Below are 27,714 nucleotides of genomic sequence, written 5' to 3'. Positions count from 1 at the left end.
ACGAATCACCCTACCCTAGTAAAAATTCTGCCTCTCCCCGATTTGCCTGTATTTTCTTCCGCCTTGAATTTCACTGCAAGTTTAAAGAAGTCGTCCTCTGCAGAGACAGCTGAAGCAACACTTTGTACAGCACACAGTGGAAACCAGTGATGTGCTGAAAAGTATTAGGTAGAAATAACTAATAGTTTTTACATTTTCCTCTGATGTAGTTTAATTTAGCATCTAAGATGCAAGTTTGTCTGGAGACAGACAAGAAACGAACCACAAAATGGTTAAGTGGCAGGTTAAATGAAGTGGCAGATAAAAAGATACTGGGGCTTGATTGTCACAACTGTACTGCTTTCTTATAATATTCCTTAAAACTACAAGCAAATTTTCTTCTTTGCAACTGAGGTTTTGCATAATGTGTTTGCACCACACACTGTTCATCTCATGAACTAGTTAAGTTTGAGATGATTTGGTGTGAGATGACATCTCAACAGCATCAGAAACTGCAATTAGGCAGCACATGGATTGCATTATAACTATGCAACTAAAAGAGTTTCATTCTTAGCTGTCAACATATGTTAAAGACATAACTATGTCTAGAAAGACCAGTGCCCAATTGAGTAAAATTTACATAATTGTGAATTTTAGGAAAATGTCACGCTGCTTAATTAAATGAGGGTCTAATAAGGAAACAAAGCCAATTTACTTTTTTGAAATTCTTACTTTGTTGCTTTTTTTAATCTTTAATTTTTCTTTCTACCTTTTCATTAACCCAAAGTTTGCTGTACAAATACCTCATGATTCTCGTGGCCGAGGAGATCAGAGAGAACTTTGAGCACATGGTTTGCGATCCTCGCACACATTTTCTTCCCTGCAAAAGTAGAAAACCTAAATATGCTTGAAAAAATACGTCAGAACAGAGCAAGATTCTTAGTCCTTAAAACCAGTACTAAATATAATTTACAACACAGCACTATTACTCCTTGTTCCTGCCAAATACTGCTCAGCGTAACTGAGCTGAAATCAGTGGAGTTATTCTGGATTTATACAGCTGTAATCTGGGACAGGACGTAACACAAAGGGATTTTAAGAAGGCATTATTTTGCTTATGGCAAGCAGTTGATTTTTCACCCTTACCTTACTTTCCTTTTTAAAGGGAAACATACTTTAAGCCCCTTTTAAGTCTCTTGGACATAGACAGGACCTTATTTTCTTGGGCAGACTCTCTACATAGTAGAAGTGAAGCGTGCAAGCGTTTCACTCCACGAGGTGAAGATTAAGCTCCTTGCCATTACTCAACTCAGTTCTGACTTTCTTTTATACGAACAAATCTCTTGCTCAGGTATAAAGGGTCCTTTGAAAAGTGGCCTGGAATGCAAGAATGCCAGTCCTCACATATGGATATGAAAAAAAGAATAAAATCTTAGAGGGTTCAGTTGATTAACTGCTTTCTTAATTCTTTAGATTTTGGTGAAGCTAACTCTTCATAGTTTGGGATTCTTGGGAAAGAGATCTGCTCAAAAGCACTGATTGTAACACTCAAATGTCTCTGGTCATATGAGTCCCTGCTAATTATAGTCACTTGAAAGAATTCAGGTATATCAGAAAAAAAAGATTCACAGTCTTCCCTATCCATTTCTTGGAATAAGGTTGTAATTCAAAATGCAAGACACCTGCACGCCGCAGACAGAGATTCATGAGCAAGGCAACAGAATACTCCAGTGTGTAATCAGACAGGCAATCTGTATCTGTTAGAATATCAACCAGCCAGTAAATGAGCCCATCTTTGATCATTGTCGACTGCAGTGCACGCCTAAGATTGAAAAACAAAAAGCCCACAAAAATCAGACCACAACATAAAGAGCTTTCAAATACATTTATAGCCAATATAAGCACATTAAAACCATACTTCATCTACCTGCTACACACTAGCCTGCCAATAAAAAACCCCAAACCACCCATTTTGGCACAATCAATTAAACTAAGGAATTAACAAAGCCTGAAGAAATGGAAGATGCATATTCCTATAGGGTTAGAGGAGTAGTTTTTCTGGGTGGGTTGTGTTTTGTTGTTTTGTTTTGGGTTTTGTTTGTAAGTTTCTTCACTGTTTTTTAAGGCTCTTAACTCCACCTTAAAATGCATTTTCAATTGTCTTAAAATTGGTAAGAAAACCCAGCTACACACAACAGACCCATAAAACAAATTCGTTACTACTTCTGCCATAGGTAGCCATAGCACTTTTGTACTGTTGATTTGACAGATGGGATTTTTTGCCTAAATCTAATTGCTCTTTTCTCTAGAGATTCTTCAATCACGTATTCTTTTAATTCAACCTGTAGTTGCCCTTGAAAAGTATACTAAATAAAGTGCCAGGTGGTCAACCATGATCTCCTACAACAGAAATTCCTTGCTTTACAATACAAAAAAGTAGTATATAGTGGTAGAAAAGTCTTTACTGCAGAACGTAATTTTTAATCACATTATTTTCAATAGGCAGTTAAGTCTAAATTAAAAAGATCAAAGCAGCTATTTTCCTGGTCTTAGTACTTGGGATTTGGATTACTCCTGAAAGCTCGGATGCTTTCTCAGTCCTGGATCTTGCAGCAGGTCTGTGGCTTGGACTGAGCAAAACAGGGGAGCATCCAATCACACGTTTTTTAAAAGAAGTCCCTCATGTCAAGTATCTGCAATTAACTTTCTATAAGATAAACTGTTATATTTTAGAAAGTAAAACACTTTCAAATTTTCAGTAGTTTAGTGCCTATGCCCCAAAATTCAAACTAATTTGTACTACTTATAACTGCTATAATAGAAAAATCCTTTCCTCTAAGACTAGTTTAGGATTTCAAGCAGTAGGCTATGAAGATTTATTCTCTTTCATCTCAAATATGTATAAGGTATCATGTCAGGAAGCAGTACAGAATTTTACCCAAAGCACATTTACATGTGCTTCATCCAGACAAGTTCTAAATGAGGCAAATCCAAAAGCAGCCCTCACTCTTCAACAAGCCCTCACAAACAAAAACCACAACCCCCAACACTTGCGGTCTTAATTTAGAAGAAACATGAATGAAAATAACAAGAGTAAATACATCCATCTACCTCCTTCCATTCAGTTAATTATTCAGGGCTGAATATTCCTCCTGAGTACTGTGAAAACAGAGTTCCTAGATCATATTTGTTTGATAAATGACAGCAACATCACACCCTTTACTGCTTTTGCATGATATTTCTTTTGTGGTGGGTATTTGAATCAGATTGCTAATATAAGAAACAAGACAGCCCATGCATAGACAGCTCCAGGAAAGAGGATCAACAGGATAAGGATGAAATCCCTGAAAAATGTTTGCAGAAAGGGTAATGAAAACCTTACGCTTTGGAATGTAATGCAACTATTTTCTATGTAGGATCTTCAGAACCTTCTACGTTAAGGTTTTTACTTTGTTCAGTTAAGGAATACGTATAAAACATACAAGGCTATGGCAGGAGATGTACATTTACTTGAGCCTTGACAGTTGGTAGGTAGTCAGGTTAATTCAGTCAGTAAAACTGAGTTCTCCTCCATAATAAATGACACTGCTTTCATCAGTCATCAGAGGTTCTGATGATTGTTAGGGGAAAATCAAGCACTCTTCTTTCCTCCCTGAACAGAGCCTAACTAGCCTGTACTTCCTGTCCTGCTGTCACCACTGTGTGCTGCACTTTCATCACCTGAGGCTGAATTTCTGCAAAGCCCCCAGAACATTCTCCCATGTAAGGGAATCCTTGTCTTCAGCTTTCAGTCTCTCCTCCAGCATTTGCAGCAACGTTGGGTTCTGAGAAAGGTAGACACGACCTGGTGCAAAAAGTGATGAAAGAACAGATGATGAGATATCAGCTTATGACAGAAAAGCTCCCTCTCCTTGGAAAAGTAAGGAGGATTGACCTCAATTTCTTCTTGACAAGCCACAATCTTGTGCCAAGACCCAAATGAACCTGTACAAATGAGTTGTCTAGCAGAACAGTTGCATTCAATCCAGCCACTTGGGGCATTAGAGGCCCACACTTGCCAAGTCAGTACCACACAGAATCCACTGTTCTTCTTTCAGTACATGCTTTCTGATCTATCACAGTTTTGTACACTCTAAGAAAAGGAGAGACATGTGCAAAGAGCTTGGGAAAGTTAGGTGCCCCACTGCTATTAACCTTAAATGGGTTTTCAATTCCTAGCAATAATTAGCTCCTCTAGTAGCACCAAACCAAGGGGTAATTTGGGACAGGCACAGATACAAAGCTGCACATATATGCAACCAGTTAGCAGTGATGCACAAAGGTTTATTCAGGTGAGGACCAGGAAGATACAAAAGCAGCTGTACTCACTACCGTTGCACAGCCCAGTAGCCGGTCTGCCTACAGGACCATTAATTAACAGGGACTTTTCTTCCCTTTTTTTTTTTAGCTGTCATGAAGAGACTGAAGAGTATTAAAGGCTGCATCTTGGTAAGCTCCCACATAAACTACAGATCATCAAAAGTCAAAAATGTTGAATATGCAGTGTCAAAATGAAGACTTTCCAGACACTGAGAACCTATTTCGAATGCATGTAGCAGAAGACAGTGAGTCCCTATAGAAAAAGGGTGCAAATAAAGCTCTAAATTTCCATATGCAGTGACATGCAATTGTGAAGTGCCTATAAGCCAGCATTATATGAAAATGTTATCTTTTTTATCCATGAATCGTTTACCTTCTGCCATTGAAGCAAAAGCATTGATGAGCCTTGCCATATACTGTCTGACTACCTCACTCTTAGAATGTAGTAATATGAGGACAGTTTTCTGCAAAAGAAAGCAAACATTAATAACACTCACCAGAGGAGGAAAAAACAAAGTTAGTCTTCTATAATGTTTTAAAAGCTTCATTAAATTTTCCACAGCAAACAAAATTTGAATGCATATTGATATCTTAAATAATGTCAATATGATTTTAAATCTCCAGTTTCATTTTTATTGGCAGGGGTATGAGGGAGAAATGGAAAAATTAACAAATAAGCACATTACAGCTCCTTGGTTCAATTTGTTAAAACACCATTAAGCTCCACAATGTAGGGTGTGAATTACAACGAACTAATACAGTTATCAGTTAAAACTGATATCTAAAATTAATATTTAGTCAGCAATAAAAAAAGTCTTAGTTTTGTTGATGAACTTAAATGCAGTAATGTTACCTGAATAGGAATGCTTCTGTTTGACAACTAAGACTGTGAGAAAGCAGCTCAGTAACTTACCAAGAACACCGCATTGCAAACTATTTCTAATCTGTTTTACTTCAGGCATTACTTATACATTACTTATAAATTTTATTCAGGCATTACTTCCCTCTTACAGAAATTTACAGGGAGAAAACCAGACCATTGATTTAATAATCCTTTAACTTTCCTAGTGATACAAGTTACTGTTGCAATGACAATGGGAGCCATAACATAACAAGTCAGTCCACTGCTTCAAACAACGGGGGAACTCAACTATGCACAAAATTCGCTATTACAAACTAAAAAGGTTGCACTTTTGTTAGCAATAGCATTGGATTATCAGTGACTTAACCTTTCAAAATCAACGCACCAGCAAATCCCCTTTCCAAAGAAAGGTAACAATCCTTTCCAAATTCATGGAAATCAGATATTCCATAGAGATACTGAGACTGAAGTCCTAATTTAGTTCTTATCCTAGATCAGTGAAATGGATTGAGTATTATCTAGGAGTACATTATCACTCAAAAAGAGACATAGCATCTGGTAAGCAAGAGTGAACTCCTAAGCAAGGGACTCAGCTTCTGCTCAACTCACAGGCATTAAGCACCAGGAGAGGTGACAAACTTCCACTTGTCTACAAGAACTGTATTTACAGTGAGAGCCCTTGTAATGCAAAGCTTTACCCATCAACATGTAAAGACTGGGATGCAGAAGTTAAACGTATTACATGGTTTTGGCACTACTACTTTCCCCTTGCTTCCAAAGAGCGATAAAATTTTCTGATCAGAACTTTATAGAATCAAATGAGCGATATCACATCGATGTTGGAAGAAAAACCTTTCCAGCTGACCTGACAGTTGCTGTGGCAGTCTAGGAGGTCATTACTGATGTAGGCTTGCAGCACAGTGTCTCTCTGTTCTCCAGGATATGATGTTGTCAAGCGCTAAAATAAATAACGATATAAATAAACCAGTCAAATAAATGTGAATTGATGACCACTAAAGATTTTAAATAGATGAGAAATCTCTTCTCACAGGGAGAAGGAATTCAACCTCAGGGATCTAAGGGAAAGAGATGAACTGGCCTGACCTCAGCTCAGCGATCCATTACAAAACTGCTGCTTGGGAGCTGTCATCACTTACCACTTCCATACAGGAAGGATACAGCATTACTTCCCATAAAGTTTAAAAGCCCCTCTAGTAGCTACAGATGTGGTGCTTTACTACATCCGAGACAGAGTACTGGGTTAGAAGAACCACTGGTCAGCCCCAGCGGATGTTTTTTTAATGTGAAAATGGACATTGAAGCTTGATCAGAATTCCACTATTATCATCTTTCACGTCTGTCACTGTGAACACACCAGCTTCCTTTTCAGCAGGAAAATGTAACTTCCTGTTGTCACCTTTAATTCTCCTGAAATATTACATGATCTGAGTCAACCAAAAGGTAGGGTCTCGTAGAATACCTTGATTATAAAGGAAAACTGGTGATTAGAGCCAGGTATTTCCTGGATACAGCAATATTTATATAATCTAAAACAGGGCAATACATGGAAAAAGGTACTGCCTAGAACAACAACAGCAATTTCTTTGAAAACATACCAGAAGTTACTTCCAGTGAAGATCCCAGGAATTCCTATCTGGCTTCCCTCAGATGAGGGGGACATTGCTACAAATAGGTATCTACTGCCTGGGCTTTCTTCATCATCTCAAGAGCCTTAGCAAGCTTCACTGACAAAGAGAGAACTTGTCTATAATGCTCGCAAAACAGATTTTAGTTCTGGATCTCTCCAGAAAGGACGTATTTATTTCTGCTGAGGCACTCTCTCTTACCCAGCGCAGAGCCTGCAGTAAGAAGGCCTTGAGACGATCATTCCCTGCAATCAAATCCTTCTTCAGCTTCTCATAATCCAAAGAGGGCAACAATGGCACATCCTGCAACTTCCTACAATGCAAACGGGAAAGACATTCATCAAAAATCTCTCTCCTTATTCAGTGCAGCTGATGTTACTGAGGCGAGAAGAGCCAAAACAGGAAGCCTGCTTCAGGAAAAGAGCTTCCACATTTTTACACCTTTGTTACTTTTATTACCATTACCATGTCAGAACAACAGACTTTGTAAACTTGCGCTTATTTGTTCGCCATTCATGCAGCTCGTTGACCATCACAACTTGCAGACACTAAACTGACAGCTAGCCAGGTGATGATCTCAGCTTTTTAGTGGCACAAACAGTCCAGCAATCCCCTTTTTTGCCTTGTGTGGACAAGGGCAAACAAGAGCAGCAGCTTGTGGCTTTTAGCACACAGTTATAAACAGACACAGTAACAAGCTGCAGCTCCAACTTCACCTCTAAACCCTCATCCACACAGAAATGACTTCTCCAAGGTAAAGGTGGTAGGCTGAATGAATTTTTACAGGCTGGACTATCCTGGCTTAACATAAGGCTTAATATAGGACCACTTTCCGTGAACCAGTACTATCTTGCTATTTTGAGTTTTAATAACGCAATAGAAGGTTCCCTCAACAAAATTATTTCCAGTCAATGCTTTAATATTTAAATATATTCCATTAAATGTTTTTTACTCTTATCTTCCTATCCTACTTTTCAAAACAAATTTTACGTTATACATATAATTGCTCCATTTAGTATCTTGTAAACAAGAGAAGGATCAAATCAGTGTCTTAAAAATTAAATAAAACTTTCACCTCAGATACACCATCTCTATTCAATCTTATAAGCCAAAATTTATTAAGTCAGTCACAAAAAAATTAAACTTGAAGCACCTAAAAATCTACGTTACTGATTCCCCCTTTTCCTGGATTTGTGAGAAGCAAACCAGTTACAATAACAGGACTGTACTGTGCGGAAACAGTGAAGAAAATACAGCAACCAACTCACAGGTGTGGAGTGGCAGATTTACCCAATTAGCAACATCCTCCAGAAATTAGGATGTTACTGAACCTGCTCAACAGAAGAATAGAGATCACACCATATTTGCATACAATGTTCACTGAGATCAGAGGAAGCACACAAAGGATGATTCCCATTTGCAGACAACTGACAGTACGCATCAGTTTACAAACATCTCCTCCTCTTCTCTACAGATATAAATGAAGCTCAGCAATAAATACTTACACAGAGGCTAAAGACGCTCTTAACATTGTGGAAGCCTGGATCAGAAAAAAAAAGAAAAATAGAAATCACAACAGATTAGTCCAAACTTCACACCAACAGTGTTACCAATGAAGTCCACAGTGAATTCTTTCACTGGGGTTCTGCAGTTCTTTTCCTATAAAACCTATGTTGCAAAATAGAAACACAGCTAAAGAAAGAGGACTTCAGTGTTTATCTTTCTCTTCCCTTAAAAGTGTTCCACAGGTAAAAACCTCTTCTGTTATGATCTGGCTATGTTATCTTTACCATCATATTCCAAAAATGACCTACACTTGAAGCATTTAAAAAAGAAGACAAGTAAAAGGAAAAAAAGTGAGTAGAAACTACCATCTGAAGCCCACTGAAGAAGATGAAGAACTTGCTAAACGCATTTATTGACTTCAAAAATTTTGCTGCTAACATAGAACACTAATGTTATCAGAGTGCCTGTTGCTACTAATATATACCCCTATATATAACTATTAATATGTAAAGAAAAGACCATTTATTATAGTATGCCATTTCTCAGTGGTTCTGCCTAGAATAAATTCAGTTTAAGCCTGGATATTTCCTTTGATGCAGTGTGACACAAAGCATATGCAGGCACCATTGCTGAACAAGTTAAAACTTAAAAACATCACCGCTATATAAAAGTTCCACATAAAAGCTGTCTGCTTCAGCAAACATTTTTTGCTAGAGCTAATTGTAGGTGAGCCAAGAAGCAGCGATTCTGGCATAGGACTGCTTCATATCATCCATTCTGATGTCAACTACATGCCATATTCACAGAATATTCAGTGTCATCTCTTTGTGTTGATCTCCCTACTCACTTTCTAAAAAATCTCTCATTACCACTTATGACTTTAAAACCGGTCTTTTCTTCTAACCTAGCCTCTTTCATTGGGAGCTATATAATCGATGTCTATTGTCAGATTTAAAACTGCGGTATTTAGGAGACAAAAAGCATGAAATACCATAGAGAATATTGAATTACACTAGCTGACATATTCTTGAACATGCTACCTCATGGGTATCCTTCGTAATACAAGGAACTGCTCTCTTACATGGAAAATAAGCTTATACACGCATTGGAAAGCATTTTATATTATTTTTAAGTCAATGAATGACTTGTACACAATAGACAATTAACAGGTCATACACTTCAAAATTAACCTGTCTTGAAAGGAGTTCTCAAATCATACTTTATTTTACACAATACAAAAGTATTCCAAAGTATCAGATTACCTAAACTGGTTTATTTTCATTTACTTGTATTTTCCTTAGCATTTTTTATAAATATAAGTAGTTAACTTCTGTTTAAACAAAACTGTTTTCCCAGTCAAAACCTATCATCTTGTACTTCAGTGTGCAATGAAATCACAAACAGTTTTTGTTGCCTTCCTCAGCACTCTTCTCCATTAAAGGAAATGGGGAAAAATAGTACATTAAAGCAAAATAAATGACAGAGCCCTTGAAGATGAGAAGATGAGACAAAGAACAGTATTGAGAAAAGAAATACAGCAGGCCACTAAAAGTAAAGAAACTGATATAAAAGCTTTCTGCTTCTCAGCAAAGTTTTTTACCCAGCACTGTTTTGCTGCCTTAGAAACAAAAACATGTGCTCCAACCAAAACCTAACCAAAGAATATATAACTGGTAAAGACACGTGCACCCTCCTTCCACACCTATAACATTTTTTGGCAAGTGTAAGATTTTGCAAGCTTTTATAAGCTTCAAATTACAGAAACTTCCAACTGGAAAGACATTCAGGTTTTTAAAAATCAATTAGATCAAGCAGCACAAAGTCCTATGAATTCCCAAATTACTTTTTGAGCCAGTAGATGGAGCACAGCAAAGCATTTAGTACGCTTCGGCTCTGCAGTCTGCCCATGCCAAAAAGGCACCAGGCAGTGAGGCAGGCCCTGCACTGGAGGTCTGAGGGCAGCACCACTGGGATGGAGAACTTTCCTGTCCAGCACTCACTTTTCTGATCAGACCAAAGTTTATCAGTCTAGAACCTGCACAGGAAGAAGAAAGCTCTCTGAGGCTTTTGGTGTTTCTGGAAAAGTAAAAAGGATACAGTTCATATTACATCAGGTTCAATGAGGCAAAAGAGAAACAGGAAAAGTTTTCCAGGGCTAGATTGTCCTTTATGCACTTTATGTCAGAACTGGACTATGGTCAGCACCACTGATAAACAGAAATCATACAACCACGTTACAGGAAGAGATTTCTCTTGTCCACCAAAAAAAAATAATTTCTCTTCGCCCACCAAAGCAAATACACTTGGGCCTCAGCACTTCCTTTTGCATATCACTAGGTAGTATTTGTTTGTTTACATTTCTCCTCTTTGGTAGGGATCTGAAATGTCCCAATCTCAGGATATTTACCAAGTTAAATATCTTTACGCAACCTAATCCCAAAAAGCTGTATTAAGCTCTAGTTCTTGATTTGCACGTTAGCTTTAACAAAAGGAAAACCACACCTCAAATACAGCCCAACAGATCGGCTCTTGGGCTGACTTACATCAGCATGCTTGCCTCATTTAAGATATATAATCTAGCCAGTGGAACAAACTCATCATCTTCACCATGATCTTGTACACAACAGATCCAAAGCCAAGCTTCCACATGCATTACTTCTGGTGGGGGTGCCAGCTGAATCAGCCTTCACCCCTCCCAACACATCGCTACTGTGTGAAGCAAAAGCGAGAGGGTCTCAGGAACAAAAACCTGCCCTACCACCGAATGAATAACAAAACTCTTTGCAAAAATGTCTTTGCAGAACTTTTGCATATGCTTTTAAAAATGGACTTCTATGTTGTAGATATGTCTAAAAATATGAAGCCTTTAAAAATTATTTTTAGGAACAAAGGAATACATTTAACTGAGGGAAAGGTTAGTACTGAAGTCTGGAAGTAGGTAGGACAGAGCCCATAACAGCCTTTTGTTTTTTTGATCCTCACAGATCTGCTCTTCAGTTTCCTGGTATTCGTTCTCAAATGTAAACACTGAAGTCTGATATCTTGTCATTTCTGTGGCAATAATGAAAAAAACTCCAACTGTACTGTGGTTTTGATAGAGTGTGCATGTGGATGCTGGAAAGTTGGGACTTATTTGTAACAGCTGCTTTTAAATAATTGGAAAGTAAACCCATCAGCACTGCGCACTCAAAGCCCTCAAAGCACTCTATGGAAAGTAAATTCTTAATATTCTTGTAAGGTTAGTAGTAGAAACATCAGCAGGTTAGCAGAAACATCTTCATCTCCAGGTGATGAATCCAAGGCCACAGACTGAAAGGCAGACAGAGTGAAAGGCACTGCTGACAGATAACCTCATTACACACTCATCCTGTCAACCACCAGATGACGCCTCAATCAGCCAAGGTTACAGAGTTCCTCTTCATAATCAGTTTTCTTAGATTAAAAAGCACTTAATTCCTCAGTATTTTCTCCCAAGCCCCTTTCCCAATCTTACCTTTCCTGGAACAGGTTAAACATTAATTCAACTTTTGAGTACCAGTATTCCTTAAATTGCCAGTGAGTGAAAGAGTATGAAGAACATGGGGCGTACATGACTCATTTGCAATACATGACTCTCAGCATTCACAGACTTAATCTTGAACAAAATACTTTTCGTGCAAAACCTATCTTGAGACAGAATAATTTGTCATAGTTGAAACACATGCAAAAACTAGGTGTCCTAAGGAAATGAAAAGAAACAAACACAAGGAAACAACAGCCCAAGCATAGATCATTCTGGTAGGATCATGGGGTATGACTTATATTTGTGTTGGTTCTTGCCAAAGCCAAACCAGGTGCCATATTAAGTCAAGTAATTCTGTCACAATGCAGATTAGCCACAGATGGCAGCCCTTCATTTTTGAACGAAGTGAGGCATGAATGCAAACAGCATGGAATGAAACAAAGAAGTTCAAAGGGGGAAAAAATTATAAAAGAAAACAGATGTATTTCAAGTGCAAGCCAAAACCACAATTGATTTTATCAAATACTGTAGCCCCGTATTCAAACCAATGCGACTTTGCTATTTGATGTATATATTCATAATACGCTAAAGGCTAAAGCTGAAAGCCAGATTCTGTCATCAGTTACCACTCTGTACTATAAGAAAATGTACTCTGAAAAAGTACTATAAGAATTCAGTGTAAAATCAGTGCAGGTTCAGAATAACCAAAGTTACGTAATGAATACTGTGAGGAGTAAAACAAAAGTCTGAGCAAATTCGTATATATCATTAGCACTCACAAATTTATGTTGAGCTTATTTGTTACATGCTAATTACAACAACACTGCTACATGCAGCCTATGATGGATTAGATTCTGAGCTTGTGTAACCTGGCAGGTCTACTGGGGCTATGCAAATTCATTTCGTAAGATGATCTGTGAATGTTTTTAATTATTTTTTGTCTTACTTATACTAGAGATATGCTGTTATGAAAACTTCCCACTTACCATACAAAACAGGTTCTAAGACATCTCAAGCATACATAAAAGTCACACTATAATACTATGTGATAATGTAACGACAAGACATAATGTCAGAAAAAAAGTATAAAATTATATAAACAGTGAGGGGAAGCTGGAAGCTATCTGTGTATTCAAGAAATATCTCGGAATTAGCATCAGATAGCTTTAAAAAATTTTATGAAGAACTCTGCATTTAAAGTTACTACAATCTACAATTGTATGAAGTTACTTGTATAAGGGCAAAACTTTTCATTAGCAAAGGACATTTAATTCATAATTGCTCATTTGTAATCAACTTCTCTCAATCTCAAAATAGACCATTATGAGGGAAGAAAATGTTAAATATCAAGCAAGAGGTATCCCTTATGATCATTCACATCATCAACAGGAACAGATCGATTGACACTGGTGATCTTTTAACACAGGTTAATGTGGATTGTATTCTCTTTATCAAGGTAAAAAGAAGCACAGAACATAAGGAATAGTCCGCTGCATTCAATAATGCCATGACTATTTCTCAAAACAAAATGTTAAGCAGGAAGTTGAGTGCCCACAGGGGTTACTGTAATTCCAGGTGATGAATACATTTGGAAAAAAAGTAGGTTTTCTCAAAGGGTGAAATCTTGTCTTACCCAAAGTGATCAAAACAAAAATATGGATTATTTTAAAGCAGAATACTGACTGACATTTTTCAGAATTGGTGTCAATCACTTCTATAAATTGATTACATACCAAGTTAGTTAGAAGTAAACTCATTTCCTCTCTTTGCAAAGAATGCACTGACTATGGGCAAAATTAGATACTTATGGTGTACTTGTAATACTGCCAGAATACAAACTTCCATCTGGGTTACAGAAGTCACAGGCAGTTCGCAGAACACTGTTTTGCTTTTTCAGTTTTCAGTGAAAGAGGTTCCATTTTAATTGCATGAAAGAATTTTATAATCTTTACCAGAGAAAGTGCGCTTCACTTTAGAAATTAAAAATAAAAATACGTAAAATATGATGCACCTCTTAAGAGTACAACTCAATTTGCTGTATTGTCTTAATAATAGTTACTTGCTTTGTCAAAGGTGTTGTGAGATCAGTTGGTGTTGGCACACTTCAGACATTGTACACTATATACACTGATGTTCATGTGGAAGAAAATTGCTTTGTGCATGCTATAAGGAACTCATTCATGTAACAGAGTTGTGGACAAAGCTGCTCTTATGTTGACATGCTGTGTTACATGTATTACAAAGCCATAAGGTTACTCAGATCTTCTGTTCCATTCTCCATGCAGAAATTCCAAGCCTTGCACATTTTTTGGCTCTTCATAAACCATACAGTTAATGCCATGACAAGTTAAAATGCACAGAAAATTGTTACACATTGTGAAATGAAGAGAAATACAGAGTGTGGCAGATTGAGCAGGCAACGTTAAAGGATATAAAGATATAGACACTTACATATCCGTCATCACAAGGGCTCATAGAGTAATATCCCTTTATGGGCAAACAGGCACACATTAAAATGAAGAAGATTAAAAAAACTAAGTTAACAGAAATAAATCACAGAGAAATGCACAGTTCTAAGAAACCAACAAATAAAAATTAGCTAAAAATTAACAGACTACTAGCTTTGAAAATAAAAGTATAAGCACCTTCTCCCAATCCACATACTTGTATGTTTTAGGACTGTATTAGTGTGTCTCTCTTGTGATGTATTTACAAGTTCTCCTTTCAACACCTGGCAAGCATATTCCTGTCTGCACAATATTCCATTATAACTGTCAGTTAGAATAACTACATAGCAAGCACTGACACATCTATGTGAACATACGACTTCTGTTGTTCACTACACTGAAGCAACTAGGAGAGAGATACCAACGAACATGACGTCAATCAGAAGACCTCAGCTTCTGAGAAAGCAGCAGCAGGTATTCTCCATACTTGCTTTGACTAGAGTTTCTAAGCAGCACATAATGAAAGCCGAGAGACACAATTTAAGGTTTCAGCAGCGTTATCAATTAATTCCTCAACCCAAAAGGCTCCAAGGATAAATTAAGAAAAAGTCTCTGGAAGGAAACCTAAGATTTAGTTACTAAAATAAAAGTGGTGATAATTCATGGTTTCAGTAGTTTAGCACAAAATATGCCATTCCCTCTTTAATTAGACTAAAATATTTAACTTAGAACAGTTTTATATCTCAAAATAACAGTCTTAATTCAAAACAAAAGTACACAGTTCAACACAATGAAATAAGACCAACATTAAGCATTCTGCTTCTAGTCCTGTATGAACTGGCCAATATTTACTTTAGAGGATATATTTGTGCAGATAAATAAGCACATCAACACTGTATTTATTAGCAGGTTCCTCTTTAACAGACATATACAGCCTTACACAGACAGTATAAGAAGCTTGCCACTCTTCACTGTGAGCAGAAAATAAAGTTCCTTCTATTCTTTAACTGATTTTTAAAATCTGACATTATTCTTCGTATTACCATCACACTCAGAATTCCCTGATGTGAATGAGTATTTTAACTTTTATGGTGTTACACACACATACAGACAGTTCCGAGTGAAGAAATTAAAAATTAAATTTAAGACAAAGGACAACAATAGAGACTAATATGCAGGAAAAAGAAACCAGAAAATAACATATGTCATGATGAGAGGACATTTCAACACACGCATGACCTCAGCCAGTGAAAATGTACGTAGGCATCAAGACAAAGATGACATTAAAGGAAAGTTTCAACATTAAAGGAAACCACAAAAGGTTGGATCAGATGACTTTTCAAGGTCCTTTCCAACCTGGGCTATTCCGTGATTTGAGGACAACAACAGGAAAAGTTTATGGAAACCCTTACTGATGGTAACACCTTACCTTTAGTGATTAGGAGTTTATGCAAACAAAAAAACCTGCCCAGGTTGCTACAGGTAGTTGTATCACCTGCAGCAAGTTGTGAAAAAGGCATCATATACTCTATCAGCAGAAAACAGGACCTTCTCTTTGCTTACATAAAGAGGTACGTTTGTTTCTTCTTTACCGTATATAAGAGTAACATATAAGAATCAGACCATGGAGAGGCATGGAGAAGACTGGTATATTTCACCCTAAGAAAAGCTTGCTTAAGGTAGATGCTGTTTGCTGTAGTGTGCGTGTTATTTTTAAATGAAAGAGCTTACATCCACATGGTGCTTGGTGAATCCACCCTAAATGGTTCAGAGTAATAAAAAAAGCCCCCGAACTTCTGTTACCCTGTCTCCTAGGTTTCATGTGGTCTGCTGGTGAAGAAAATTCTTTCACAATTAAGAAACAGAATACCTGCCACCAACGATTACAGCTTGATGGCATGTTCACATTTGCAGTAAAAAGTATTGAGGAAAAAACCAGCACAGAGCACAGGAAAAAAAGGAGCCCATGCCAGCTTTTACAGCTACTCCAGAAAATTAAAAAAATTCCTCCTTGATTACAGTCTGTAAATGACACCTTAACTTTACAGAAGAGCTAGTGCTTTTCTCTAAAAACCTATTAAAAAAATAAAATAAAAAGTTTTCCACAGCTTTAAGAGTTGTGCCAAAAGAGACCTAAAACTTTCAAGGGACATTATTTCATTCACCTAATTGTAGGGATAGGTAAATAGAATTAATAGCAGTAAAAACGTAATGGGCATTCATTCTATTCCACGACACAGAAGCAATATATGCAAACAACTATACAGCTTTCTAGTCACAGAAAAATGCTCCAGCAATTAACTCACATTTTGACTACTGACAGAAACTGCACATCTGAAGCAGCAGTTCCTGTTTTCCCTTTAATCTGAAGTTTAGAGAATCTTATTCCATTATCTCTAACCCAAGAAATTCCAGGAACACATACATGCTACTTGAATCAGAAAAACTACTTGTGGGTTAAGACTGAGCCTATCCTAGTTTTGATGGGGAACCAATGTATGGTGCTTCAGTGAGAAAAAGCCAGATGCCTCTTGGCTTCATGATGTGTATTAAATAGAAAATTGTAGGTATCAGAAAACTACAACCCATGCTTCTTCCTCATCAGGCAAATTATTGTTAGAAAGAAAAAAAAAGAAGTAAAAAAGTAAAACTTATCTCAGGAGTATTAAAGATATAAGGGACTATGATACATCACTGTATTTAAAACTATTATTTTCAAATTTACCATTACCCACATCAGTTCTCTATCCAAACAGATATTAGAATGTCAGGAATCTGATTAAATATTCAAATGAATGTTTCCTCAGCTTGTCAGACCTGGTACTCTGACCTCCTATTCTTAGAGCCAGACCTTTTGCTCTGACAGTTCTCCCACGTTTCTTATCTTCCAATACAGGACCACACATGTCAAATGACATGACGGAAGATGAGAATAACATTCAACAGCAGGTAGGAAAAAAGCCTTATGGTAAAACAGGGCTTTAGAGAAGCCTTGGAAACATCTCCTGACTGTAATACAGTAGTGTGGCCTCTCTCTCACTACCTGCAGCAGATGCATCCTGTTAATGGATTGTAGAGCAGGCTCACAGCTGACCCAGGAGGTCACAGAGCTGGCAAGAGGCATGAAGTTGCTCTGCGAAAGAATGACATCCAAGCCAGTTTACCAGAGAGCACAAAGCAACAGTCAACACCAGAAGCTCTTGCTAAATAAGATTTTGTGGGTACGATTACACTGGGAAAGTCTTTTCATTAAGAGATGTCATTGCCTCAGGTCTTAAAGCCAGTTTGGTGAGAAAGACTTGTTCTGGGATTTGTCTTCCCGATAAATGTTTCTTCCAGTATGAAAGGACAGGCCTTCAGCCATGGTGGGGAGGGGGGCCAAACCAGGAAGCTGATGTTTGCACAATAACAGCACACATTACCAAGTGATACACGCTACCTTTATTGTAATTTCAAAGCCTGAGAGCTCAGGGCTTTATATTATACAACACTACTTTCCTGATGTTAAAAATTGAACACAGCATACAAAGCACTGGGAACAAAATCAAGTTTGCATACAAGTAATGCTACCAAGGATGTAATCCAAGGTATACTCTTTAATTTCCTTGGGCAATACCTCATTTTGCTTACAGCAGTGGTACGATCTTCCTTCCCAGTATAACTTAAAACTACCAGTGTACTGCAGCTGATGTAACAGAATATACTGTACAGCTCAAGTACACATCTCAGAGAATGATGCAGCTTTAGCATTTTCTGCTCTCAGAACCTGCTCCCAAACCTGAATTGTCCCCTGAGTTGCACCAGTATATCTTGACTGAAACCAAGTACTTCCTTTTTCCAAACTATGGGATGCATATCCACTCATCCCATAAGTAAAAGTGGTAGAAATTTAAGCATGCAGTAGTACAACAAAAAAGTAATTTCCTTGCTAATGATTTTCTTTTCTGCTCCCCTGTTTAGAGATAATTAACTGCCAAAACCAATTTATTTCAGGGTTTGGTCCCAATATCAGTGATGTCAGTGAGATAGGGACAAATCCTGAATACTCAAGGCAAAATGGGAAAAACCCACCCAAACCACCATATTTAATGCCTGCCAAAACTCTTTAGACACTGACATCTCTCTTTTTTTAAAACCTCTCACTTATCTTGCCTACACAGTCACCTAAATGGTATGGATGAGCAAAGGAGCTGCCCTTCTGCTAGTCTCTTCCATCTGCAATTATACAGGTGACTGCCCCTTAGAGCAGGAGTTTTGTGAAATGGAGTAGCTGGAAAGACCACACTCTAGTGTCTCTGACTAGCCACGAGCAAAAAGGGAAGGGACTTTCCAACACAAATCCAGCACAGATGCTGCAAACTCATGCTACTGCTTAGCCTAGGTCACAATGCCTCCAGCTTTATTCCAAAACTTACACAAAAACCTGAAACCACTTAAGGATAGAACTTTTAAATAATAGAACTTTTAAATAACATTTAAGTGTATAACAATGAGGTATTTGGAATCCTTGAAGAAAAAGTAACGGGATGCTATAGTGGCCTAGTGGCAAACAGTCAGAACTTGGTTTTTAGTCCATCTCATCTGGCTTCCTGGATCCACAGAGTCAGGGAGTGGTTAGAAGTATTTTAGGATGATGAGGAAGAAGTCTCATTTTTCATCTCAGAAGATGGGCTATATTTATTTTTTCTTCTTACACTTAATTATGTTTCTGCATGTTTGCTATTCATATATAAAACCAGAACTCCACATTGGAAATAAACAAGAAAATATGATCTATCAAGTGTGGACAAGAGGATACGATGAGGAAACCTGGTTATTATGCAGTTAAGGTCTACAAGCAAAGACTGTGATTAGCCCTCCAAAACTTGGCTAACGCCTCAGACAGCCTGAGTGTGTGGGTCTCTTTATAGAAACATTAGATTTCAACCACAGTAGCTACTACAACCTCATTGTCAAGGAGTGACCTAAACCAGTCGAGAAACCCTTAATTTAAACAGTCTCAGTGCTATAGCTGTCCTGGTCCTTCACTAGAGACTTTGCTGGCACAGCAACTACCTCAAATAGTGTGGGTAAAGAAGCCATGAAGTCACACAGAAATAGTTACACTAGTAAAGCCTAGTATAAAAATAGATAAACCGTGCCAGAAGAACACAGCTTTACTCAACTTAACCTGCCTAATTTGGGACAGAATGGAGGCAAAAATTTACTTCCAGGAAGGAAAAAAATCCACCACCACCAAATCCTCTTTCTCTGACCTATCTACATAGCTGGGGACTGTGCTGAAGGGGCCACAGTGGGTTAAGTATAGTGGCAAAGGTGCTTCTGGAGCAGAAATGCTTTTGGAGACACATTTAGAGAAGCAGGAATAAATAAATATGATGCATAAGATAAAGAGTCATTTCACAGTTGAACATCTTTTAGTAGGAAACAGAGGAAATACAGTTGCAAGAGATTTTAATGATCACCTAATCTGTCCTGAAGGATCAGCCAAGCATCAACCATTCCTTGTAAATGGTAACTGTTTGTCTACCTTGATCTCAAAAACCTCCAGTGACAGACATTCTGGCTGAAATACTGTGCTTATGCACTGCTGCTTACCCACTTCTTCAATGACCAGTTATTGTTCTTAAAAATTTTAGAAGTCTTTTTTCTCCACAGAGAAGGAAACAGATGCCTATACCTACAGGCTAAACTGTACGAGGACAGATGTTTATGCTAACACAGCATGTGATGGGGTACGGAAAGACCTATGCAGTCTAGCAGTAATCCACCCAGCTTTTATCAGCGAAGACACAGCTTCAGCCACTTCTGCACTCTCTGCAGAGTAGACAAAGAAACAAATCAGCACCTTGCGTAAAGATGACACTCTTCTCTCTACCGACTTCCCAAAAGAGTTCAAGAGATCAGAGGATCAACTTATGACAGAAAGAAAAGAAATAATAAGAGTGAAACCCCGGACAAATGGAGCACCTTGAAAGAAGAGCAGAAAAAGAGAAGCCTTGATGCAAGCAGACAGCAGGAACAGACAGAAAATGGTACACGGCTGTACAGAATGGATAATTTCAGTACATGGAAGGGGAGCTGGGAGATACATACAACCCCAACATCAGAAGGCAAAAATGCCGAAGACTACTGGGATACATAAAGGATTATCTTGGAAAGCCATCAGCAGGGAAAGAGGGAAGACCCCTGAAAATTGCTGGTTAGAAGAAAGATGAGGGGGGTGCACATTATGGGGTGGGAGATGACATAACCATGCACCACGGACATGGTGTAAACCGGAGGAGAAAGAAGTGACAGACAGCCCCTAATGCTGAAGTAGCTGACAAACAGAGATCCTGGTTCCTTCCTGAAACCCTGGGATACGCAGCCTGCAAAAGCTGCATGGCAGCCATGACATGCAAGTCAGAGAACGGAATTCTGACCATTAACATGGAAGCGAGGGCATTTAAACTGGCTTGAAGAGCAATGACGAATAATATTTATCTCTGAAAATATTAGCACATAGAAAAGGGAACATTTTTATTATCTTCTCATCTTTCTGTAACATATTTTCAAGAGGAACAAAACGTTCCTCATAGCGTCATTGTTATTACAAACCTTGGCTAAAATAAGGAGCAAGAATCTTACTTTCTTCTGCTTTTCCTTTGACACTTTACAAACCTCTCCTACTAAAAAGTTAAGTATACACGAATGTCTGGCATGGCAAAAACAATAAGCACAGTTTGTGACTTTGGCTTGTCTTTGTAAAGCAGCAGCACACAACATTTTTGTACTAAAATGTTTTAAAGCAGTTTTAATGTCAATGCTTATTTGAAAATCTTGAACAAGATAGGTATTAAAAAGGTTGTACCACTGAACAGCTCTTACACTATCATTTAAATTTCACACCCCCAGGGGCACAGTTTCACAGACACTAGAAACTATCCTAAGCTGGTTCTGCTGCTGGAAAAACACCTCCCTCTCCATTTAGGCAGAGCAGACTGAGCAGAACATTAATGGGCACAAGCAGCTCAGTACACTGCAGCCATCTGAAGAGGAAAAAGCAACTGGTGAAGAGGGAAGAAAATAACCCTAGGGATCCTGAGCTGCTTATCAATAAGATCAAAAACCCTTAGATAGGGGGTGAAAGCCCATCATATATATTAACAAGGTGGTTTAGGTGTATCATCTAACCGCCCATCTAACAACTAGCTCTTACAAAAAAAGGGAGGTCCTCTCTTCCTCCTCTTTTCCCCCCATTTATTCTCATGATCCTGACTGATGCTTCTGCTTTAGCTGGCTAAGCCAATTCACTCCAGGGTTATAGGAGCATCATTGACAGCAGAAAGGCAACAGAGCATGTACCCAGAGCTGAGCAACACCCCTCCCACCCCCTTTTTTTTTTTAAGCTAAATTAAATTGGCCAAGATGTGCCATCAAACTGTACTCAGCACATTAGTTTTAGGGGGTTTGGGGTTGTTTTTTGGTTTTTTAAACATTCAGTTAGCATTTTACAGATACACAGCTGCGTGTTACCATAACACAGAATTAATCATACTTATGTAGCTATGACTGTGTAACTGTATCATTCACCAGCACTTGAGATCAATAGAACCTTATGCATTGCCATATTTTCTTAGACATAAGCTTAGACACAATGTTTTTGCTTTACTATTTCACATTCATTGTTCAATATACAGCTTAAATGGTACTGTCTTCTGAGACATTTACTGTAAAAATCCCAAACTTTAATACTTACAGTTCCAGGCCTTGTGAAGTCAATACTATGTGCTACACTTTGCCTCATCTGATTGCTAAACAAGCGAACACAAACACTTTGAAGGTACTCTGGTGTGATCTAAAAATTAAGAAACATAAATAGACAACAAGATTATATAAAACTTACACTTTCTGCCAGACATATGTTTCTATACTAAAGGTTGGTTTGGTTTTTTTTGTTTTGTTTGGGTTTGGTTTTTTGTTGTTGGTGGGTTTTTTTCTTTTTTTAAAAGGGCAAGAAATCACACACCTGACACTCATAGATGCAAGAACAACGTATATATTGCAGCTACAGTTCTGTTCAGAAATTAAGAAAACTGTAGACTCTCTTCATCTGGGAATAGTTACACTATTCACAAGACTAACGCTAAACACTTTCAGGGAGTCTAGAAGAAAACGAGAGTTTGTCCCACCTACGTTTGCAAACGGGTTTTCCTCAATCAAGAGGTAACTTGTCCAATAGTAAGTATGAAACAGTTTTGTGCTTTAGACTTAAGACAATGATACGATTATGTGCTGTCTAGCTAAAGGGCAGAACTTATGCAACTGTCTTGTAAAGCAGAGAGAACAAATATGAATTACACAGTACAGCATTTTGTGTTTCAATGCAAAATATCTCAGCAGGTTTAGTTTTTTCTATTTGAGGAAATCTACACCACAATAAAACTGCTTAATTTCAAAACAATTCTCAGCTTCCCCAGAACAGACGTGAGAGAACCGAGGTTACAGAAACACAAACAGGGACACTTCTGATATTCTGACCTATAGCAATACAACAAACCCCTTCAAATTCAGAACGTTGTTAACTTCAACATGATTGCACTCAATACCCAACTCCACTTTGGATTCAGAAACGAAACAAACAAGATTCATAACGAAAGAGCACCCTCAACTGGACACGCTTGGGAAGGATCACAAGACTGCTCAGCACAAGGCTTACAAAGGAAATTAAACAAGCATCCGCAACAAAAGATAACCAGTGCCTGGTTCCTCCACCTCAGCAGGTAAGAGGATATCACCTTGGAGAGCACCGAAGTGTGAAATGAGAGGCAGCAAATGAATTACTATGTGCTTCTTGTTGTTACCGAAGCTCATGTGAGCAGGTACCTTTCCTAATCTTCTGTAAAGCAAAACACACACCCACAGGCAAACTTTCCCCTGCAGTAATGATGTGAGCGGACAGTGATCCCAGGTGCAGAGTAACAAACTACAAGATGTTCACGCTGATGACGGCAGGAAGGTACATGCTGACTTTTCAGCAGGCAGCACAGGAACTCCTAGGTCATTCTCCCTGAGAACAATTCACAGCTCCTTTAAAAGCATCTAGAGGCCACTAACATCTGCCATAAGAATAATTTTCTGGTTATACAGAAGTTATAGTACAGAGGCATGCTTCCAGAGAAGACGGCACAAAAGACGAAACATTACATCATCTTTGTATAAAAAATATCCCTAAGAACATTGTACCTTCTTCGGTCACATACGTGTAGCCCGTTTCTCACAGCGAACAATTCATGCAGTCCTACCCCAGTTTCCTTTACTAATTAAATCAGTAAATTCAGCTTACCAGAACAGGGAGTAAAGCTTTTCCCTCACCAAAATTTTGGATGAAGAGATTGCTTCCACCACAGTGTAACTTAAACCAGACCTGGCAGCAGTTTTAAATATACAACCACCTGTGATAGGCTTGATTGCAGTCAGTAATCTCAGAAATGCCTGCTAATCACTGCTGATGCCAAAGCTCAAAAGGGAGCTCTCACAAGAGATCCAAGATGTCTTGTGAGATGGTGATAGTTTCTTCAAGATTTGAGCCAGCACAATTCAACCCATCTTCTGCACTACCTTTATGCTAGTACTCAGGGACAATGGAACAATCCCTCACCTCTTTCAAAGTGCTGTGTTTCATTAGTAGAGATGGTACTTACAGAAATGATCATAACTACAAAGCTTAATTCACATTCTAGCATCCACTCTCTCTGTATATTTTCTTGTGGGGGAGAAGCAAGTACACATCTGAGCCATCTCTTACCAACTTGCCATTGACTGTGGCCTCCAAGGAATCCACCAGCTCTGCAGTGACTCCAATGAGATTACGGTAGTCCGCCTGCATTTTGTTAAATCGTTTCAGGTAGGTCATGGTCCTGTGCTCAGATTCCACTAACTGTTGATGAAGATGTTGCAACATTTCTGTCGTGAGAATAATGAAAAAGAAGTAACATCACCTTTTCAACCTAAATGACAAAAAAATCCACAAGTATTTTTACTGCTCTGAAGGGACAGCTTCAACTGCTGTTGTGGAATTACTTTTATCTAAGAGGTAGAATTTCACTGCAAGAGTTAATTCCACACTACTAATATGATTTCATTTCATCACAACAGCTACAAGTATTTGTTTTGCCTTAATTGCCCAAAGAAACAATTGTTTCACAGTTACAGCAGCAATACAACAACAATAAACATCACTGACTATATTTGTGAAGAAGATACTGTTTTAAAGATCTGTTGATACAAGATGTTCCATGTTAGAGACAAAATGAGACTGTGGGCATCAAATCAGAAGAATATATGACAAAATGCAGCTGAGACTTGGTTAATGGAACTTGCTATCTGCAGATGAGATTGACACAGTATCTTCTACGTTCACCAAAGTAGGCAAAAAACATCACATGGAGCAACTGGGAAGGTCAAGCAGCCACTTCAAAGATAAAATAACAAAAAGGGGAGAATGACAGCACCCAGAGATTCATGCCAGTGTTTGTTAGATTACACTGCAAGGCTGGGTGTTTTCTCCAGTTAATTTACAGAGATAGACCACTGATATTTAGCTTATGTAGTGCTTTGCTTATTTTAAAGTAAATACAAAGTCTTCTGTCTTTTAAGGGAAATGGTAGAACTCTCAAAAAACCCACAACCAAACAACATTCAAGTTATCCAGTTCTTCATCTGCTATTGAAACACTTACTGGATTCTTTGAAGTTACTGGGAATTCTCTACTTCATTCTCTACTTCCACACAAAAATTTCCAGGTGTTTCTATTGTTTACTGCTTGATAGCAAGCTGTATTAGTTACTTTTAGTACTTTCAGTTTCTGAAAATAACTCAAATTTTTCTTTTATTTCTGTCTGAATTTTAAAAGAGTTACATTCCTGATCCATTTTTTTTCCTTCAGGTTCAATTACTTTAGAGACAAAAGCAGCAAACTAAGCACCAATCTGCATCCTCCACTCCAGTCCCAGACCAAGCCAAATTAGTGTTCTACATGGAATCTGAGGCTGTGTACTGCAGCGCACATCTTCATGACCAGGAAAAACTGTGAAGGGGAGGTACAATAATCCTATTGTTACTGCTGATGTTTACGTAATTTGCTAGAACATTATGTTTTGAATTAGTTTGCTGGGAAGCTAGTATTGCTCTAGTGTTGTGAAAATGGCATCACGCCATCTGCAGAGACTGGGTATTTACCATAAGACTTTCTGTTAAATGGGCAGGAATCAGCCTGACTGCAGAGTTTCAGGCAGAAGCAGGACTCATTTTCAGAGATTCAAAATTTTCTGGGGTTAGAGTAGAGCATTCCAAAGAGCCCAATATGACTCAGTTGAGACCCAAAGGGAAGAAAAACAAAGAAAGTACCTAAGATGCAAAATTGGAAACTAGAAAAACTAGTTCCTATTCCTGCCTTTGAACAGACTTTGCCCATGATCTCTGAGGAAACTATTATCTTTTTTCATGATTCATTACGTCTTTTCATGAAGATGTAGATCATATGTTCCTGTAACATAGAAGCACTGGGAAACATCACGGATATAAGATATCTTCGGGATCTTAATTTGGAGAATCTTAAGCAGTACAAAGTTTCACCACACAGTTATGCTCTGTTTAAAAAAAATCCTCAGCATATAATACCTTGCAGCTATGATAAGCAAGCTCTGGAGAATTTAGGTGTAGTTATACAAACACTGTCCCTTGCCATTTGCTCTCTGAACTCAGGCACAAACGTCTGCTGACCCATGGAAGTTGGCATAGTGGAGTAATCTTCAGGACAGGGAAAAATATGGAGTGGAAGTCCTGCATTAGCACTACGGCTTACCTGGTAGAGCCTTCACAAATCATCTTCTACAATGGCAATCTAGTTATATTGCAGGTAGAGATGTACTAATCATGCACAAGTATCCAACAAACAGCTTCAAAAAGCTATAAACATATGGACATGAGACGCAAAACTGCCAGAAAAAATACTATTCAAATAAAACTGTTTGTAAATCTTTCATTACAAATTATCAAAGTCGTTAGTTCTATGAATTCAGAAGTTGGAAATCGCTTTTAAAACTTGTCACATCTTATGGATTTCAGGGTTTCTGAAACAGGCTGCTTTTATCCCGTTTATATTAAGAGCAGTAGATGACAGAAGTTTATTTTTACTTTCAGAAGATTTAGCAAAATTATCTTTTTAATGGGATCTTTTAGAGAAAATGTGCATTAATAGACTTTAGCTATAAATAATTGACAATCCTAAAAGCAAGCATGGAATACAAAGAAGGTACCTTTTCTTCTAATCTGTATTTTCTCAAAATCTACGTGTTGATAATAATAATAGTTTAAAAAAATAAAGAAGTTATTTTACTCTTACAGCCTCCTCCCCTCTAAGAATGGCTGCTTTCTGAGAGCCATTAATGAACGGCAACATTCTGCACCTGCAGGATTTGTGACTGATACCTGGTATCAAACTGAAATCAAGCTAACCTAATGATATTTTTCTTAGTTTCTAAGGAGGGAGCCAAAGACGGTGTGAAGTAACAATAGAAGCTGTGACAAGCCACAAATCCTGTTCAAATCCAGCAAAATGCACTTAAAACCCAAAAGATTAGAAGAGCTCCCAGTAACATTAATCTTGCTGAGTGTCAAACTTTTTTACAATTCTTTAAGCTGTTAAAACCATCTCAACTGCAATCAATATTCATCGACTTAAAAATCAGAAGAGTTAAGATATCTTCCAAAGACATCACAAATTATTCTTCTTTAATAATAATTCATTTTTTATTTTATTTTTTTTCCACGGCCATCACTGCTAAACTGCTACCATAGCTTTAATATGATACATCTCCAAAACAAGATTATTTTTCTAAACTAATAAAGATTCTGAGAGCAACCATTGCACAAAACTAGCCACTCTTCAGCACTTTATTTCTTTGCCTAGATGAACAAATTGGAATACATTTCTATTTAACTGTGACAACACATTGGATTCAGAAATTTCCAGTGGACGTATTTAGAGCACGACTTTCACTCAGAGGAAAGTTGGAAGCACCGAGTCAAGAAGCATTCAATTTGCTTTGCTTTTCATAGCTCAGGGAGGAAAATTCCCAGTGATGAAAATCCATCTTCCAGCTACAGTCAGCAGGAAAAACTACATAACCAAAACTCAATGCAGCTGATGAATGCTAGTATTGGCAATTAAGAAACAGGGTCGAATTTACCCCTTGCCTGTTACATTCAGGGATTATAAACACTGGTCTTTACCAAGAAGAGGGAGTCAAAGAGGGGAACCTCAAAGTCTTGTCATATCATGCATTTTTTATATCACTATCTTCTCACACATAAGTAATTTTATTAAAAAAGTAAAAGTATTTCATGAAAATTTCTCTTACTGAAAGA

At 37.9% G+C, this 27,714-nt stretch overlaps 1 protein-coding gene across 6 annotated transcripts in view; it reads right to left on the bottom strand.

Annotated features, from left to right (window-relative positions):
* The window catches only part of ARMC9 (armadillo repeat containing 9), a 67,618-nt gene that overhangs the window by 28,457 nt on the left and 11,447 nt on the right, over window positions 1-27,714 (bottom strand). For 4 of the 6 annotated variants that reach the window (XM_027787246.2, XM_055817259.1, XM_055817260.1 and 1 more), the window contains exons 8-17: window positions 24,092-24,249; window positions 22,043-22,141; window positions 14,306-14,341; window positions 8,352-8,386; window positions 7,048-7,159; window positions 6,066-6,158; window positions 4,712-4,802; window positions 3,700-3,823; window positions 1,662-1,801; window positions 783-859 (exon numbers count right to left, since the gene is read on the bottom strand). In XM_027787246.2, the coding sequence (XP_027643047.1) occupies window positions 783-859; window positions 1,662-1,801; window positions 3,700-3,823; window positions 4,712-4,802; window positions 6,066-6,158; window positions 7,048-7,159; window positions 8,352-8,386; window positions 14,306-14,341; window positions 22,043-22,141; window positions 24,092-24,249 (965 nt within the window). The remainder of the gene's footprint in view (window positions 1-782; window positions 860-1,661; window positions 1,802-3,699; window positions 3,824-4,711; window positions 4,803-6,065; window positions 6,159-7,047; window positions 7,160-8,351; window positions 8,387-14,305; window positions 14,342-22,042; window positions 22,142-24,091; window positions 24,250-27,714) is intronic. The other 2 variants (XM_013299475.3, XM_055817261.1) reach the window with 2 other exon arrangements.

Source organism: Falco peregrinus, chromosome 12 (assembly GCF_023634155.1).
Source record: "Falco peregrinus isolate bFalPer1 chromosome 12, bFalPer1.pri, whole genome shotgun sequence".
In the NCBI taxonomy this organism is placed as follows: domain Eukaryota; kingdom Metazoa; phylum Chordata; class Aves; order Falconiformes; family Falconidae; genus Falco; species Falco peregrinus.
Note: the sequence above shows the minus strand (reverse complement) of the source record. Positions and strands in the feature narration are given on the sequence as shown.